Source organism: Acomys russatus, chromosome 23 (genome assembly GCF_903995435.1).
Source record: "Acomys russatus chromosome 23, mAcoRus1.1, whole genome shotgun sequence".
Taxonomy (NCBI): Eukaryota; Metazoa; Chordata; class Mammalia; order Rodentia; family Muridae; genus Acomys; species Acomys russatus.
The window spans coordinates 16,243,432-16,261,702 of record NC_067159.1 but is presented as its reverse complement, the minus strand read 5'-3'; the positions used below and the strand labels follow the sequence as shown (position 1 = coordinate 16,261,702).

At 35.4% G+C, this 18,271-nt stretch overlaps 1 protein-coding gene across 1 annotated transcript in view; it reads right to left on the bottom strand.

Moving 5' to 3' along the window:
- Positions 1-18,271, bottom strand: part of Col11a1 (collagen type XI alpha 1 chain) — a 236,795-nt gene that overhangs the window by 52,506 nt on the left and 166,018 nt on the right. Inside the window, 7 exon segments of the mRNA XM_051165742.1 lie at positions 774-827; positions 1,625-1,732; positions 7,383-7,490; positions 12,782-12,835; positions 13,152-13,241; positions 13,826-13,933; positions 15,076-15,129. Coding sequence (XP_051021699.1) covers positions 774-827; positions 1,625-1,732; positions 7,383-7,490; positions 12,782-12,835; positions 13,152-13,241; positions 13,826-13,933; positions 15,076-15,129 — 576 coding nt within the window.

Here is an 18,271-nt window from a genome sequence, read left to right as displayed (position 1 = left end):
TCCTGCCTTGATATCCTTTGATGAGGCACTGTGATTCTAAAGGGTAAGATATCAAACTTTCAAATTGTTCTCTCTTTTCCACCTACATATGTGTGAATATAAAATTTAACCAATATTTGTCATTACATATGAAATACAATTCAGTTCTATGAGTACAGGTTGTCCTATCAGGTTATCTGCAGTAAATATAAAACAATTATCTCCTTAGAAATGTGTGTGTGTTGTGTACGTGTGACGTGTGTGTGTTTGTATTTGATTCATTTCATGTGTGCACATATGTGTGTGTGTTATATGTGTGCGTATGTACATATGCTTAATTGAAGAACAAATAAGATGTCTGGCTCTTTTGTATGTGTGCTGCAGCACATAGTCATAGGTGAAGGACAGTGCACTATTTCCTGTTCTATCACCCTTTGATTTCCTCCGTTGAGAATGGTCTTTAACAGAACCCTAACCTAGACTGGCTTACAGTTGCTCCTGTGTTGTATGTGGGTTCAGGGATCTCAACAAAAGCTTGCAAGCTAAAGCACCAAGTGTTCTTGCTTGCTGAGCTAAGGCATCTCCTGAAACACTTCATTTTATTAGGATAAAAGTCCCATTGCTTACTATTTTAAATAAACCAATACATGTGTATTTAAAGTATTTCCATTTAAGTTCACAGTATAACAAGTACCTTGACAAAAATCTGCTTCAGCTAAACGTTACTATGGAAAAACATCCATGCAAATGGATTAGGAGAATGATGCTCCCTCACCATGTGGTGAGCAACTCACATTTTCGCCTTTGTCACCTTTGCTGCCCTTTTGGCCTGGTTCACCAATTTCACCCTGTGTTTGAAAGATGCATGTTAAAGCTAATTTCCGAGTTATCATACCGGCAATCTCATCATTATCATTTAATTATAAAATATTGCCTCTAATGAAATTGCATGCTAGTATGTAAAAACCACAGCTTTAATGTAAAAGATCTCTCTGCCTTTGGTTTTCTTTAACCGACCGATACATAGAAAGAAGAAGTCAGCATTACACTGAGGGGTATGACTAGAAATATAGCTTACAAACTGAGATTGTCCTGACTATGACCACAATGAACTGACAGTGGAAGAACACTAATCTGTATACATGTAAGCAAATCAAAAGCACTTTTTTCTTTTCTCCCCATTTTCCAATGGTAAGACTATAAAAATATTATTTTACAAATTTTCTGCATATTACAGTAAAATCAGAAACTAAATTGTAACAATAAAATCCTACATTTTGCATAAAAAGTTGAGAACATTTGCTTATATGTTTGTAAAAAAGGATTGCTAATGTTATTGCACACTATTCTTATAGAAAAAATTATCAGGACTAAATATGGACTAAGAATTTTTTCTATTTATACTACTTAAAGAAACATTTTATGCATCTATCATATATGCTGTTTTATGGCGGACATATTTCTTCTAAGGTAATTCTTTTGATCACATAAATTGTATCAAAACTAAAAAAGATAAGACCACAAATCTTCCACTTAGCATATTATTTTTGAATAATTGTAGAGTTCCTGAGAGTTTAGTAGTCTTTGATAGGATATTAAGCATACTTAGTATTCTTTGATAGGATACAATGACAGTAACACTTACCTTGTCTCCATCTTCTCCTGGAGAGCCAGCAGGCCCAGCAGGCCCAGGAAGACCCACAGGGCCTTGTATGCCATCTCTACCTGCAGGGCCTTGGGGACCCTTTTCCCCCTGAAGTGAAAACACATGACATAACATAAAAATTGCTGTAAGAAATCCACAAAGGTTCTACTTATTTTTAAACTTATACATATACTCATACCTACATATTCCAAAATAAATTGTTTAATCTTTCTGGGAAACAAATTGCAAGCTGTGAATAGCAAACAGAAACAATGAGGTTCACTCCGTAGATAACTAATAATACCAGGAAAACTTACATCCCTTTTAATAATTTATATGTCTCTGTCTTCACTCTATAAATTTTATTAGATGCAACTGAGAAAAGAAATACCTTTTTAAAAAATTATTTTTTCCCCAAACAAATCTTTGCAAATCAGATGGCTACTGTCTGGGAACACTCTGAGCATACACCTTACCTTCTCAGCACTAATGAGGTAGCTGTTCAGAAGATACTAGCCCCAAACATGCATAAAATTTTATGATATGCTTTACGTGCAACTAGTTCTCATTTTTTTACAAGTGGTTCATGGATTCTTTGAGTTTACATATTTTAACTCATGTTTGCTTTCTCTGTTGCCAAACCACATGTGATGGCTTTCTCTTTGTTTCCATTTTTGTCTCTCTGACAGTAGTGTCATTTACGTACAATGAAAAGTTAGATATTTGTTGATTAAAACCTGACTCTATTGCCATAAAAGCTATGCTTCAGGCTTTAAAATCATGTATTTTCTTTTTAGATTATATGAGGTTTATCAAATGAGCATGGGTAGAGAAGGAAAAGGGGAAGGGGTACCCCAGAAAGAGAGAGAGAAGGGGCGTAGAGACAGAGACAGAGGAAGAGAGAGAAAGAGAGGGGAAGGGAGATAGAGGGAGAGGCAAGTAATGTATTTTCTAATACTGGAATTTCCATCACTTTTCAGAAGGCAACATTCCTTTACTGAGCTGCTGAAATAATTTTCTGCCTTCGTACATTCATGTCTCGTGCTTCCTTCCATCTCATTTCCCCACTACCAGCACAATGCCAAGTCAGACAATATCGCCTTACATTATTAGGTGAACTTACTTGCTTATCACTGCTTGGAGGGAGGGCTTGCCTCACTGCGATGTTGACTGTTAACTCTTTGCTTATTGATGTTAGTGTTACCTAACAGAAGGCTCTCGGCATGTCTGTGGATTGTCTTCATTACACTGATTGAGGTGGAAAGACTTGCCCAGGGTGATTGACACCATTCCTGGACTGGTGAATTCTGAACCTTTATAAGATGGAGAATGGTAACTAAGCAGTAAGCAAGCATCTATCATTGCTCTCTGCTTTTAATAGAGATGCAAAGGGATTAGCTGACTCAAGCTCTTGCTGCCTTGATTTCCACACTAAGATTGTTGGTGCTTGAACTGTGAGATAAAATGAACCCTTTTTCCTAAAAGTTGCTTTAGTCAGAGTACCTTATCACAGGAATAGGAAATGAGAGTAAGACACTACCTTGACCTAGTTCCTACTGGGACCTAAGGACATCTAATGTTTGGAAGAACAATATGGCTTTACTACAAACCTAACTTTCCTAACTGCTTTTACCACAGTTCCTAAAATTTTTTGCTCCTCACTCAAATACTCACCTATATTATTTTATGGTCATTATTACGTCTATTTTTATCAAATCTGGTTTACATGATGACTATTGTGACAGTGACTTTTTTTTTAGTGAAAATAACACAATTCCTTATAATGGCTTATAGCTATCACTGCACACAATCCTCAAACTTTATTACTGTCTTATTTTCAGATGTGGGGAAGCAGGCCCTGAGGTTAAGAACTTATTTGTAATCATGGACTAGTAAATGAGAGAGCTGAGCTCGCTACTCAGTTCTGCCTGGAAGTCAACAGCCTACACAACTTCAACTTCTACAGTTTTTGTTAATTGTTTTTCTTTAATTCTTCACTTCCCATTTATCTTATTATTCTATGAAACAAATATATTCATGGCATGATAATATGAGAGGAATTGTATTTATTCCTACTAGTAATTTCATATACTGCATTATTCTTTGAGATTCACAGCTCTCCTGAGGTAAGCCACATGCTTAGGCGTCATACCTTAATAATCCACTTTCCTTTATTCAAGGGTGTAATTGGCTAATAGGCCAAATACAAGTTTTACATTCTGTTTTAATTTTTATCCTGCTTTCAATGTCATTTTACAACATTCAACAAATGTACTCTTCCTGTCCCTTGCATATGTCATGTATCCCCGTCCCTGTCTCGCCCTCCTTCTCTTTGTGTGGTGGTAGAGCTAAGTATCCATATGTGAATTTACCATCAATAATAGTCCATTTCACTTTGCTTTAAATGAGTCTTTTGCAACTCATATCCATTTTGGTTGCTTATAGTTAGAGTCTTTTCTCTCTCACTACCACATCACATGTGGGGGGGAAAAAAAAAAAACCATGCTCTGCTTCTAAAGCTGTAATTCCAAAAGAAACCACAGGTTTGCAATCTGCGTCTCATCATGATTCAATCATGAAACACATACTTCTGTTAAGGAAAAAGATTTGGAACTGGCTTTCCTTGAAATCCCTGACTCCTCTTGTCTAATTCACTTTTAATTAATGTACTGACCTCACTTCATTTCAAATTGACCTTTCTTCATCTCACATCACTACATCGGCATTATCAAAAGATACATAATTAGCCCGGAGTGGTGATGCAAGCCTTTAATCCTAGCACTCAAGGTGGCAGAAGCAAGAGGATCCCTGTGAGTTCGAGGCAAGCCTGGTCTACAGAGCTAGTCTAGGACAGCCAAGTCTACACAGACAAACTCTACTATAAAAAACCAAATATCAAAAAGATACATAATTAACATACATAATTAACAGAACTTCTTACTTATAATTCAAAAAGATGACATTCATCTACACCAATCACACTTTTCTTTAAGAATCGGTCTCCACATCAAAATATTTCTCCCCATGTGATAAGTTTAAAGAGGTTTTACTTTCCCCTTGTAGTCCCACCTCTAATGAATTTTAATTTGACTGATGATTAGGACATCATGTCTCAGCCACAAGTATTGTAAGTAGGTGTTCTGTTATTGTTTAGACTTTGTTTTCCAAGTATTTTCTTTCTAGATGTTGGGTGGTTAGGGAAGTGTACTACAGGCTTGATTTCCACATTATCTGTCCTGTCTTCTACCTCATGTAAACCTGTATCTTCATGGAATTGTTTCACATTTTAACTATGGCCAAAGTTTATACTGGAGACATTTTTTGCCACCATTTCCATGGATAACTGTGGGCAGTTTAACACTGCCAAAACTACATCCTGCTAATATAGGTAAGCTGATACTTCCCTTAAAATACTAGGTAATTCAATATGTACAAGATAGTTTTCTCCATAACTTTCCATGCGCAAAACGTACAATAATAGGAATAGTTGTAGCTGTAGGTGTGGGAAAATGAGAGAATCTGGTTGAGCAAGGATTCATTGTCCCACTAGACATGATATCACCAACTGTAGCTTGTAGGGCCTTAGTCTACTTCTGAAATAATTTCTTATCTATCTCTCCCTTTAAATTAATTTAAAAATAATTGACAGTGCTATTTTACTTTGGTATTTGATTCAATATTTTACTTTATAAATCAAATATGTATTCAATTCAAATAATAGGATTGAATATATTATCGCCCTAAACCTTATACTTTCAATTCATATGAAAAACAACAAAGTCCCTTCTGTCTTCATCCTTTATTGCACAAGTTATATATGGCTTACATTTCTTAATTAAATAGAATAAAGGACAACTATCCCATTTACCCCAGTTTCTTCACAGTGATCAGTATAGTGTAGAACATAAAGCCTTAGAAGAAAATCTCAGAAAAAAATTACATCCAACTGTGTCAAGGTGTTTTTCTAATGTTCTGACTAAACTTAAAAAAAAAAAAAAAAAAAAGGCAGGAACACCATGGGCTGAAAGTGTTCCGCCAAAAGCATATTGAATGGTCACTATCTGTTCAGTGATAGGCGGGTCTAATGAGAGATGATCACCCCATGAGGGCAAAGGTAATTTAATGAAATTAGAATTGGGTTAGGTCCATTAATACAGAAGTAAATAGATACAAAAGGATGTTGCACTCTCTCTCTATCCTTCTCTCTCTGACTTTCACTGTAACACAAGGTTCTCCCGAAATGAAGAGCCCTCAATTTGAATTTCAGCTTCTTCAACACTAATCGGTATATTCTGTTCATTTTGTATTATCCAGTATAGCATTCTATCTCAGGACTGAAAGGCTGAAGCTCTTAAATATAAGAATAGGGTAATGTAAGAAAAATATATGGGCAATGGGTATAATTTTATTTATAAAGCCAATGACAGTAATTAAACGACAATAATATTTTTCCTTTTTTATTAATTTATTCAGATTACATCCCCTTGCTTGTCTCCTCCATTCTTCCCTCCCTCCCTCTTTCACCCTCTTCCCCTCCCATAGGCCTGTGACAGAAGGAGGTCTCCTCCCCCACCATATGGTCACAACCTATCAAGTCTAATCTTGGTAGCCTGCCTATTCTTTCTCTGAGTGCTACCATGTCTCCTCACCAAGGGGTAGTGGTTAAATATGGGGCACCAGAGTTCATGTCAGAGTCAGTCCCGCTCTCCACATGACTGCCGATAATGTCTTGTCCCTTGGCTATGTCTGAGTAGGGGTACAATATTTACTGCATGTATTGTCTTTGGTTGGTGCAGTGCTTGAGCAGACCCCCCCTGGGCCCAGATCCACCCATCATGATGTTCTTCTTGTAGGTTTCTAGGACCCTCTGCATCCTTCTATTTCCCTATTCTCCCATACTTCTCTCATCTAGAGTCTCAATAGGAAGTCCCCACACCTATCCTAATCCTCTGGTAAGTGAAGACTTTCAGGGGACCTCCTGTTGGGTTAGTAGGACATGAATAGTGTGAATTACAAGTTCAAACTCAATTGTGTATCAAAAAGTATTGTTATGTTTATGTGTATCATCCTGCTTTTTAATCTATACCGATTAAATTAGTTTCTGTGTTCATCCTGAAGAATAAGAGTATGCCTTATTATATTCAATCTGATCAAATTAAAGACAGAAAACAAAAGAGACAAACCTAATAAACAGAGTAAAGTCTACAATAATTGATACAAAATTTTAAGTCCAATAAATATGTCATGAAATAGTCAGATGTTTCCATCTCACCACAGAGCAAAGCTCAAGTTAAATGAGAAGCTCAAATAAGTCCTGTGGGGTACACTTATGAACCACAGAAACACCTAAAATAAGTCCGGTGGGGTACACTTATGAACCACAGAAACACCTAAAATGGAATTTGCATTCTGGGAGGTATAAAACAATTCCTGTTTTTAAAATTTAAAGCAGCAAGGTATATAAAGCTTACTCAGAACTCTCATTTTACTTTCTAAACGAGCAAAATTAGAAGCCTTTAACGTTAATTAGCTTCCACTCCCTCACAGATATCAGAGCTTCATAACTTGTGGGAAAATGCCATCTTGTTTAATTGAATTTCAAAGTTTCTCTATTGTAAGAACACAAGGAGCTGTCTTCACATGCCAGGCACATATTCAGGGAGAATGCAGTGAGGTATGAAGAGCTAATATTCTCAAATAAAAAGTAATCATGTGTGCTGACTGGCAGCATCATATATTTTCCCTCAGCATTACTTACAGGAGCACCTTTTTCTCCAGCTGGACCAGGAGGGCCCTGGGGACCTGGCCGCCCCGGCAAACCAATTGGACCTGCTGTGCCTGCCGAGCCTCGCTCTCCCGGAGAGCCCTAGAACATGAGAATAAAGGTGTCTTGTTATTAATAGTGAAAACAGACACTGCCGTGAGAATCACTTATTTAACAATAAAATTATAATCAAGTAAAAGAAACGTTAAGCTATATTTGAGAGAATTTTAAGAACTAGAAAAAGAAGCTATACCCACCACATGAAGAGTGATATTCTAATTCCAGATTCAAGTAGAGAACTTGACAAAAGAAACTTTTGTGAAATGAAAGAAACCCTAAAGTTCCAGGTTTTGAAATGGTAGCTCTAAAAGCCTCTGTTCAAAACTGTACACATGTTGAATAAAATATGGATTCACTACTGAAGGTTTTATAGTTTTCTTTTTGTGTCATGAAAGATTAATATATCTGTTCCCTATACTGTTAATGCCTTAAGTGCTTTCTGGTCTTGATACAAAGCTGCTAAATATTTTACTTTCTAAATCCAAAGTTAAGCTTACATTATATAGCATTATATATTATATAATGTATACATTATACAGCAAAGTTGCTGAGCGTTAGTGCAGGCTTTTCAATTTTTGCTCAGAAAGAACTGGTAATTTTATCTTGGTCCTCTACTGACCTTGTTTTTAAGAGTATGATATAACTCACATCTGATTAGTTTGTACAAATGACTTCGGAGAAAGGTACCATATGTCCATTAACTATTTTGCTTTTAAAATATGCTATAAATGACCTTGCTTACTCCTCAGAATGCTATCAGAAAATAAACTGTCTGATGCCCTGAATAAAGTTGGCTATTGCAAGAGACACACATACGCTATAATATTTAAAACATAATCTTGAAACGACTGTGTACATATATATGTATATATAAAATGTGATAAGACAATTTAAGAAAATAGAGAATGAAGGAAATGTGAAAAATGTGTATAGTAATTTATTCATATCTCAAGTACAATCTAGAACCATATCCAGTACTGTGTAGTTTTGGATTACATTTCTAGGTGGCTCATTAAGTTATAATTTACCATGTTGTTTCATTATAGACATGAATTAAAGAAATATGATAATAGTAGCTTTCCTTAATAGTAAAATTATGCACGAAGTGATATTTCAAAGATCCTAATAGTGATTTATATGAAAAATATGTTAGCATCGATTTGCTGACATAATATTTCCATATGTTGGTAGGCATATTATTAACCAAATACAGGTTATCTAAAATGTTCTAGTTTATATTTTCTCTAAGGAATTAATTATACTGATATGAAAAACAATGATAACACAATAATAAAACAATGGTGCTTTGCAACTTAATAATTTTTAAATATTTGTTTTGGTTTAAAAAAAATTCAGATATGTAACTTTTTAAAATGAGAGACTGTAGCTTTGCTCTCTTCTCAACACTTTCTATGTGAAGCCTCCAATTACTCTCCTTTGACCATATCAATATTCCAATGGCTAGTCCCAGGGGAATTCTGTGAATTTTATAAACACTCCGCTTCCCTAAGGTGCTTATGATTACAGATGATAGATACATGTGTAACTTAAACTTCTTGATATTAATTTCTATGACAAAAGTACTTCTCACCTATGTTTTCCATTTAAAGTTATTACGTGAATTGACAAGATTCAAAGTTGATATTATGAAAGGAAAAGGTAATGTGAATATATGGCATAATATTCTCTTGATTCTTTTATGACTGCATGAGACATTTGAAGATATTTATAACTGTGAGGTATCGCAAACATTAGGGATATAATTTTGAATAACTTTGTCAAATTTCCAGATAGATATAAACAAAACAAAGAGTGGCATATATCATTTGGAATTAAATGAAAAATCACAGAGAAAAGGTTAGTATGTTCTGTAATAATCACAAAATAACTGTGTGAAAACTATCTGCTTACTGATCAAGTAATAAAAATCATAAATTTGTGGGCATAGTTGAAAGAAAAAAATTGCAGTTAATGTGAGTGTGTGTGTGTGTGTGTGTGTGTGTACATTTGTGAGCATACCTTTTGCAATTGTCTGTTCCTATACCTATGTATATGTATATTTACATGTTTATTTATATATCTATATACATATATTTACATATATACATATTTACACATAAAAATAAATATTCATGTACAAATAGCATAAATTATAATGGAAATAACTAAGCATAGTTATATTAATGATTTGCACTTATGTTTTTATAAATTTTATGGAACATTGGATATGGTTAAATCCCAAGTCACTACAATGCAGTAAACAGAAATTTGCAGATATTAACTGTTTATTTATATTCTTTAAAAGATGTGGTAGGAAAATTAAAAGAAGAATGCATTACATTACCTTGGCATATTCTGATTGACTTGCGACTCAAAGCTTTTATTTTGGAAAAATGTGTTTGTTGAAAGTAAAGTATGTTGAATATTTAAAATTAATCCAAATACTTTATATAATCATTTTAATGTATCTGAGGCAGAAAAATAGAATGCTGATTTGAATCCAAAGGTGTGTGCAGAGTCTATAGATGCTATATATTATCATTAGAAAGCAAACTATTTTACTCTCTGCCTTAAAGCATTCCTAAGATTAAATTTCAGATTATCATCTTGTTTTTGGAGGTTGCAGTAAAGTTAATAACTAGATATATTGCTTTTCTGTAGTTAAAATATTTATCATGATCTTGTCAGATCTCATCAGCACTAAAAAGAAATGATGTGAAGACAAAGAAGCTTTTTTAAATCTCTCTTTTTTACGTTTAAATTATTACACATATATGCAATAAACTACCTATAGCAAGAAGAACTATGACACAATCAGGAATTATATAAATGATACGTTCATAGTGTTTGGCTATTTGTATTTGGCAGCCTTGAAGAAAACATCTTTCCTATTATGGTGCATCTAAAATTCGGAATATAATTGTGTGTGTGTGTGGTGTTGGCATTTGTCATTTGATATTAGAATGCATTGTTTACTCTGCTTTACTCTTTCACTTCTTGTTTGTGTGCACATACAAGTGCACATGCTATATAGTATGTGTAGAGGCTCGCAGGCAGATGGAGTGAGTTGGTTCTTCTTCCACCATGGGGTCCTGGGAATTGAGGTCAGGTTGTCACGCTTGGCAGCAATCACCTGTACACTGAGCCATCTTGATAGTCCTGAATTCAGTGTTTTGTTTTGTGTTGTTTTGTTTTAACTTTTGAAGCAACTAATCAACTCTTGGCATTCCTATAACTATAAGGAAGGGATTTAAGATATTTTGGAAGGTTTCAGCTTGGAAAACTCTCAGATGTTATTGTGGGTTGTTTCTTTGTTTGTTTGGCTGGTTGATTTTTTTCTGAAACAGGGTTTCTCTTTTTAGATCTGAATGTCCTGGACTCACTTTGTAGACCAGGCTGGCCTCAAACTCATAGATCCACATGCCTTTGCCCCCAAGTGCTGGGATTAAAGGCCTGCACCACACAACACCTGGCGTTTTGTTCGTTTTTTTCTTCCTTACTTTTGTAACACTAAAGTTCACATTGTTTCTTTTTCAGTCTGCTTTTATGTATGAGGAATGATGCAAAAATGATTTAAAAGTGGGAAAGAAAAATATTAAATTCTGAATATAAGTCAATATCTATCATACAGTTTTAGTTTTACAATTAAGCTTAGCTGTTTAGGGGTTAAGGTGTTTTTAGGTCTAGATGGGTGTTTTAAATTGATAAAGATGAGATATGATAGACAAAGGGGCTTTTCAATGTTTTCCTGTGTCCTAAAGTACAACCACAATACCCTTCCCTGCCCTTTTAAAACTGCTTGTTGTAGTGTATTGGAAACACATTTTAGGAACTTCCTGTCTCCTTCCTCTCATGTGTTTTCTCTATTTAAAGAAAGTTCTACAATCCCAGAACAATAACAGTCCCTCTGAGTTGGTAAATAAAATAATATATACTTATTATATTAATTACAAATAGAAGCTTTTGCTAGTATTCATACCATATTTTAATAAGTCCTACTTTAAAAAAGATTATACCTTTAATTTTGTGTGTGGTTGTGTGTGTGTGTGTGTGTGTAGGCTGTGGGATTTGTGGATGTGAATTCAACAATTACTTCAGAGGTCTCAAGATGGTGGTGGATCCCTTGGAGCCCAGTTACACATTTGTAAATTACAGTTGTATAATACTCTCAAAAAGCATAGTGATCTGAGTAGCACATAACACGGGAGTGACAATACATTACATAGCAGAATATTAAGGGTAATAAAAATAATGATCTAAGTGTCTCATTGTCAGTAGGATCACATTGTGAAGATTATTTTCGGCCATGATCAGTGAGTTCATCTTGAAGGCAGTATTGACCCACAAGAGTGGTTCAATAAGATGACGGCACAGATAAGGAAGTATGGTAACGCCATATTCTAATACCACTGGAAAAGGAATTAATAAAGGATTGGAAGCAAAATGAGTGGAGTGAAGAGTTAAAAAAAAAAAAAGCTGTTACAAAACCAAAGGAATAAACAAAGAAATGGTGGCAGAAATGGAGATGAGGTGTAAGCAAAGTAATTCTGAAGATGATTAGCACAGCTTCCAATTGCACTAGATGGAAGGTGAGAAGAGGTTTAACAAAATACCCAGTTGTGTAAGTAGGGGAAAGAAGGACAAATGACTGAAGGCTTCTAACTCTAGCATATTGTGTGCCGTACTTCATATACTTTACACTTCAGTGTATTGCTGAGAGCAAAGGTGGCATAGAAGCCTCTGTGCCTCTGTTACTCTGCAGAGTTCACAGGTATCTTCAGGAATAAAAGTGAAGCTAAACTGATGCTTGTTCATTTCAATTATTTCATAATGTTACATAGTTGCATAAAAGTCACTACTAGCACATGAAATGACATCATTTTTTCAATTTATTTGATATTTTATATCAACCAAAACTCATTTCCTCAAGCACTTAAATCAGAAAGAATATGACATATATGAAACTGAAGCTTATTTATGATTCATTCTCCTGAGAGGCTGAATAAGAAAACAAATTCAAATAATAACTCCTCCAGGGATTCTTTGCTGATGACTTTCTTTTGCCTATAATTCTGATTTATTTCATTGAAAACAATAAAAAGTAAGACAGTTCCTTATCTCTTGCCAGAGCAAATCTTGCCAGTTCTCTAAGCACGTCTGCTTCTGCACTCATTAGTGACTGCAATTAGCAGGAAGCAGCAATTGAATGCCTTGACTGACACATGTTTATTTTTCTCTCCCACACACCATGGGCTCTCAGCACGAGATTAATGACAGAAGGGTTGTAATTTGCAACAATGGACAGCATGTCTATCTGTTATCATCATACTTACAACTGGACCCTGTGGGCCCTGGGGACCTTCTCCTCCTTTCAGTCCAGGAGCACCCTGAAAAAGTGAAAAAGCAAAGCAATTGGATCCATATGAACTGACTATATACAGACAATATATGTCCAACATAATGGAAATGATACAAAGTATTTTCTGAAATGCATGAAGGTACATCCATATATATTAAGATAACTAAATATGTGTATATGCATACACACACCCACTCTCGCGAGCATGCACACACACACACACACACGCACACGCACACGCACACACACACACACACACACACACTGAAATAAGCTATCCTTCTAGAAAACAAGCTTCTGAACAAAAATTTTATCTGCACGCTTAATGGATATTTTGAGTATACCTGGGCCCCTGGAAGGCCTCTTTCTCCAGGGAAACCACGTATTCCTGCTGGTCCATCTTTCCCAGAGACACCTTGAGGGCCTGGATCACCCTGAGAGATACAACATATGCCATCAGCAAAGTGTAATGCCTGCACCGGTTTCTACCAACAAAACCATTAGTATCTTTCACTGTGAAGTAAAGAAAATATGGAAGTATAAGTTGAGTATCGTTTAATTAAAGGGCTGTCAGTAAGAATGTCATGCATCCTTCCTCTGAGTGCTACCAATAAGACACTTGATACCCTATGAGCATATACAGGGGGAGGAGGTCCTCCTCAGCCACAGACATAGGGGAGGGGAGTAGGTGGAAAGCGGGAGGGAGGGAGGAACGGGAGGATACAAGGGATGGGATAACAATTGAGAAGTAATATGAATAAATTAATAAAAAAGGATGGCATGCATATTAAAATAAAAAGTGATACCCAGATATAAGGGTATACACAAACTGGTGGTATTATGGTCAATGAAATGATTCCTATACTATTACTCAGTAATGCCAATAACCTCACACTAACTATCTGCATGGACTGTTGTTCTGACTTTGAGTACTGTGAAAAAGTGTAGGACACTGATGCTAGGTGATGCAGATGTCATGGAAGCTTTGAGTAAGCAAATGTCTGCGGGCTTGATGTACCTTTGCACCTTCTTTCCCTGCGGCACCAGGAAGTCCTTGCTCACCAGGAGGACCAGGAGGGCCAGGATGCCCACGTTCGCCTATTGGACCAGTCTCACCAGTTGGTCCCTAAATCAGACAAGCAAAGCCATATTAGAGTGTCCTTTCATTTTTGGCAAATAAACAGAAAGCAAACGCAAAGAGTATTCTCTTCCATGAGGCTATTCTCCTTCATTTCTATGATACCCAACAAAACTCTTCCTAGAATGTAAGGAAAGGAGCATATCTGTCAAGTGTTTGAAAAGACTACTCTATTCATGGGAAGTATAGTAAGATGTGCCAGGGGACTGTTTGAAGCGTGCACGGATAATTTCTTTGTCCAATACTAGAATCATTTGTGAGAGAGGCCAGCCCAACTACTCTTTAAGCTCTGTATTATTAATGAAAGCTTCATCTTATTTCCCCTTTTTATATAAGATGTCAAATCAGCTTTACAATATGGAGGCACTGATGCCACCATAGTGTGTACTAAAGGAATCTCACCGCTTCATAATAAATCAAAGTCTCTGGGATCCTAAACAAATGAAGCTGTTTTCTCAAATTTTCCTTGACCTGGGGACCTCCCTAGAAATAGTTAATTCATATTCATGTGACAGAGTCGAATGTGTGAGGGATTCTACAATCCAGTTCATGGTTTTGTACTTAAAGCTGTACTAAAAAGCCAGCTGTCTGAAGTTACATAAAATGTGTAGGGGAAATGCCCTGTCATTTACGTGTCCTGTAAAGCTGGGGTGTGATAAGCTTTCAGTGTATAGAGTAATGGTGACCAGTTGCCCTCCATTGCCAGAGCAAAATGAAGCACTTAAGTTAAAAAGAAACTGAGAACAATTCCAGCAGGTAAGTCTGTTAGAACGTTGAACACATTACTGCAGTTTCTTGAGACATACCATCTCCTGTGTTTTACTAAAACGCAACATGTTCCTGTGTTCTGTAGGTGGGTAAAGAACACATGTGGTCCACTTTCTGCACATATTTCCAGGTTTAAGTTCCCTTGTCTGTAATTACTGAAACTCTAACTTGTCATTAACGTGGAAACCTTTTTATCAACAAAGTTATTCTCAGCTACAATGGAGTTCAGAGACAAAATGGATGTCACCAGATTTTTTATTTAAACCAAAGCAAAATAATAGTAACAATAATAAGTTACTTTGTTAAAATGCAAACAGAAAATATGAAAAACATAAAATTTCCAGAAGAATAAAAAGACTTACCTGTGGTCCAACCACACCTCCTGGTCCTGGTGGACCAGTCTTGCCTTGAAATCCCTAAAAAAAGGATAATGTATAAACACCATAGGTAGAATAAAGCAAAAAATAAAATTCTGCAAGTTATTTGAATAACATGTTAAATAAAAGTCTCTTTTTGGCCAAAAATTATTCTTTTTAAATGTCATGAGATACTGTATTATTTTTATAAATGTGCAAAATATTATATTTTCATTATTTCACACTATGGTGAAAATATTATTTTCAGTAAAATGAAACATTGAATTATTAAATAGAGATGGATTAATACTGTATTCAGATCACAGCTCTATCACATATAGAATATTAATCAAGAAATGTTTATAGATATGTGAAAAAATTCTATATTATTTAGGATAGTTAACTGATTCTCTATACATAAATTCCTAATCATCTCATAAAACAAAATATAAGATACAATTATAAAGATAGTAGTTTGCATGATTAATATTCACTTTAATGTTATCAATACTACTCCTTAGAACCAGAAAGAAGAGGTACAATACATTCTCCAAATAATCCAATCAATAAATATAAACAGGCTGATAAGAACATTGAGCCGAGTTTTGGGAATATATTCTGGTATCTACGCTTATTCAGGTATGTGGGTTAACTTTTCTATGTGATTTTATTCTGATAGATTTCTTTCTCAAGACACACATTCTGTATTTGAAAGTTGGAAAAATAGATAGAAAAGGATAGAGGAAAAAATTTTACAAATAAAAGCAAATAGTGTTTACAGTATTTTTGATCAATAAAATATGGAAACAGTAGAAACAAAAAAAGCAGGAAACCAATAGAGATTGGTCATTCTATGTTTGTATCACAACTTAAGGAAGGTTAGAACTTAATATTTTACAACAAAAATATAGGCAAGTAAATTTTTTTCTGATTTTTTATGATTGTAATTCATATTACAGGAAAAGGAAGTACATTTTTCCTATGTTGAAATTTGGCTTAAGACTACAAGACTTCTACTTGTGCTACGCTCTTCAATGGCAAGATGATGTTATTCTGAAGAAAATTACCAGAGAATTTACTTAGTATTTTATAATTTTAACAGTGAAGCAATGAGTGAGTTAAAAACCTATGATCAAACTATATGTTGTCATACACTCACATATAAATACACATCTACATGTGTGTATATGATATGCCTGAACACGTATATAGTATATGTGTATATAAATGTATACATGTAAGAACATATACATAATATTTCCTGCATTATGTCAAAAACCTTTATTACTGCAATTATATATACCATACTGGTAAAGACTTGTATCTACCCCATATTTATAAATTGTTGATGTGTGTTGAACCCTGGCCTAAACCAATGGATTAAACTGGACATTACTAATAATTTCTGGAGTTATTTCAATCTCAGTGTGGAGATAGATCCCTGGCTGTGATTATCTAGAAATTTCCTCCTATATGATACATGGATGCTTTGGATAATATATTTATTAACAAAACATGTTCAGTTCCCAGGTTTCCCTCAGTGTTCACATGCAGCTTTCAACATCATCTGAGAAAGTGTTTAGCACACAATCATCTCACGACTGCCCAGAGAGACCTTCAAGCTATACATAATTCTTTCTTTCGTGACCACCTCAGCTTTTATATCAGGTTCACTCACACGTCCACAGTGCTCAGAACTACCATTTCAAACTCGATAATATAATCAACTAGATTTTATACATATATTAACCCATGTCAGTGAAAGCTTTTCACACAGTATTGGCTAAGCCAGCCACTACAGCACAGCTTTTCTTTGGAAATGGTCCTCGGTGTGAATCACATTGATTTTCTTGTCTCTCTCTCAGTCTTAAGCGGCCATTTGCTGCCAGTTCAAGTTTACCCATTCCTTAGGTCTGCATTAGTTTCTCCAAATTTTTGATCAATTAAGCATGATTTGACGGGGAAAATTGCATTTCTGACCTTTAAAAAACATAACATTTAAAAAAGACTTGGTCTTAGTAACTGCGTGAATATACATAAGTACACAACAGCTGATTAAAACAAATTGATTGAAGTCACTGTTGCATTGAGGGAAAAATGAAGAATTGAAAACTTACAAATAGCACCACAGCTGCTAGTTCGATAATATAAATGATGGTTTTAGAGAGAACTGGATGATGCTGCTGCCCATATAACTGCCTATACAAAAACACTCAAAGCATGTGGATCCATCTACATGTGGAAATAAAATAAAAACTAACTGTGAGACCTAGTCAATGATTGATTCTAAGTAAGCATGGCCAACAGTGAGGATTTCTGATTCGAATAACAACCCACTGGGCTATATATGAATGAAGTTTAAGATAAGCAAATAGGCAAATAAACACATGAACCCACCAGGGACCCATCATTTCTCCTCTGCTGAAAAATTCTAGCATAAGGAGAGTTGTTCAACTTGGTTATGGTTGTATTTCCTACAGATTTCTTTAAATTAAATTATAATTTTCAACCTATATTCTCCTTACTGTTCCCATTTCAGAAAATAGCTCATTCTTCAAGTCTGATAGAAGCATATGTCTGGTGGCAGGGGTGGGTGTTGGGTGGACGGAGGATAAGGAGGGATGGACCTATAAACAGACTTTAGTGAATGGGTCCAGGTGGCTGTTTTGTGGAGGTATCTCAGATATGAGATCACCTCGAATACTTCATTCTTAGAATGCTGGTAGTAACAATAAAAATCAGAATAACAAGCATCCTATTTTTTCAAGTGAACTTGATAAGGCCAACACGTGGGTCTATGTATGCATTTGCTAAATATTTTAATAGAAGGCTCAAAGGCAGCAAATGGGAACAAAAGCAGAATCCCACAGCAAAACATAATGTGGAGAGTCTAAATGGGAGGTCTCCACCAAGCCCTCCTCTGAGAGCTCAGGTACTTCAATGGAGATGAAAGACCATAAGGGATGGAGGACACCAGGACAATGAGACCCTTTGAATAAAAAAGCAAAAAGCTTATGAGCTCCCAGAGACCGAAGCAGCAAGCACAAGGCCTATGTAGGCTGTACCAGGTCATCTGCATACATATGATATCTTTTAAAATTATTTTTTTAATTTTATTTAACTAATTTATTCAGAATACATCTCAATTGGTTTCCCCTCACTTGTATCCTCCCGTTCCTTCCTCCCTCCCGCTTGCACCATA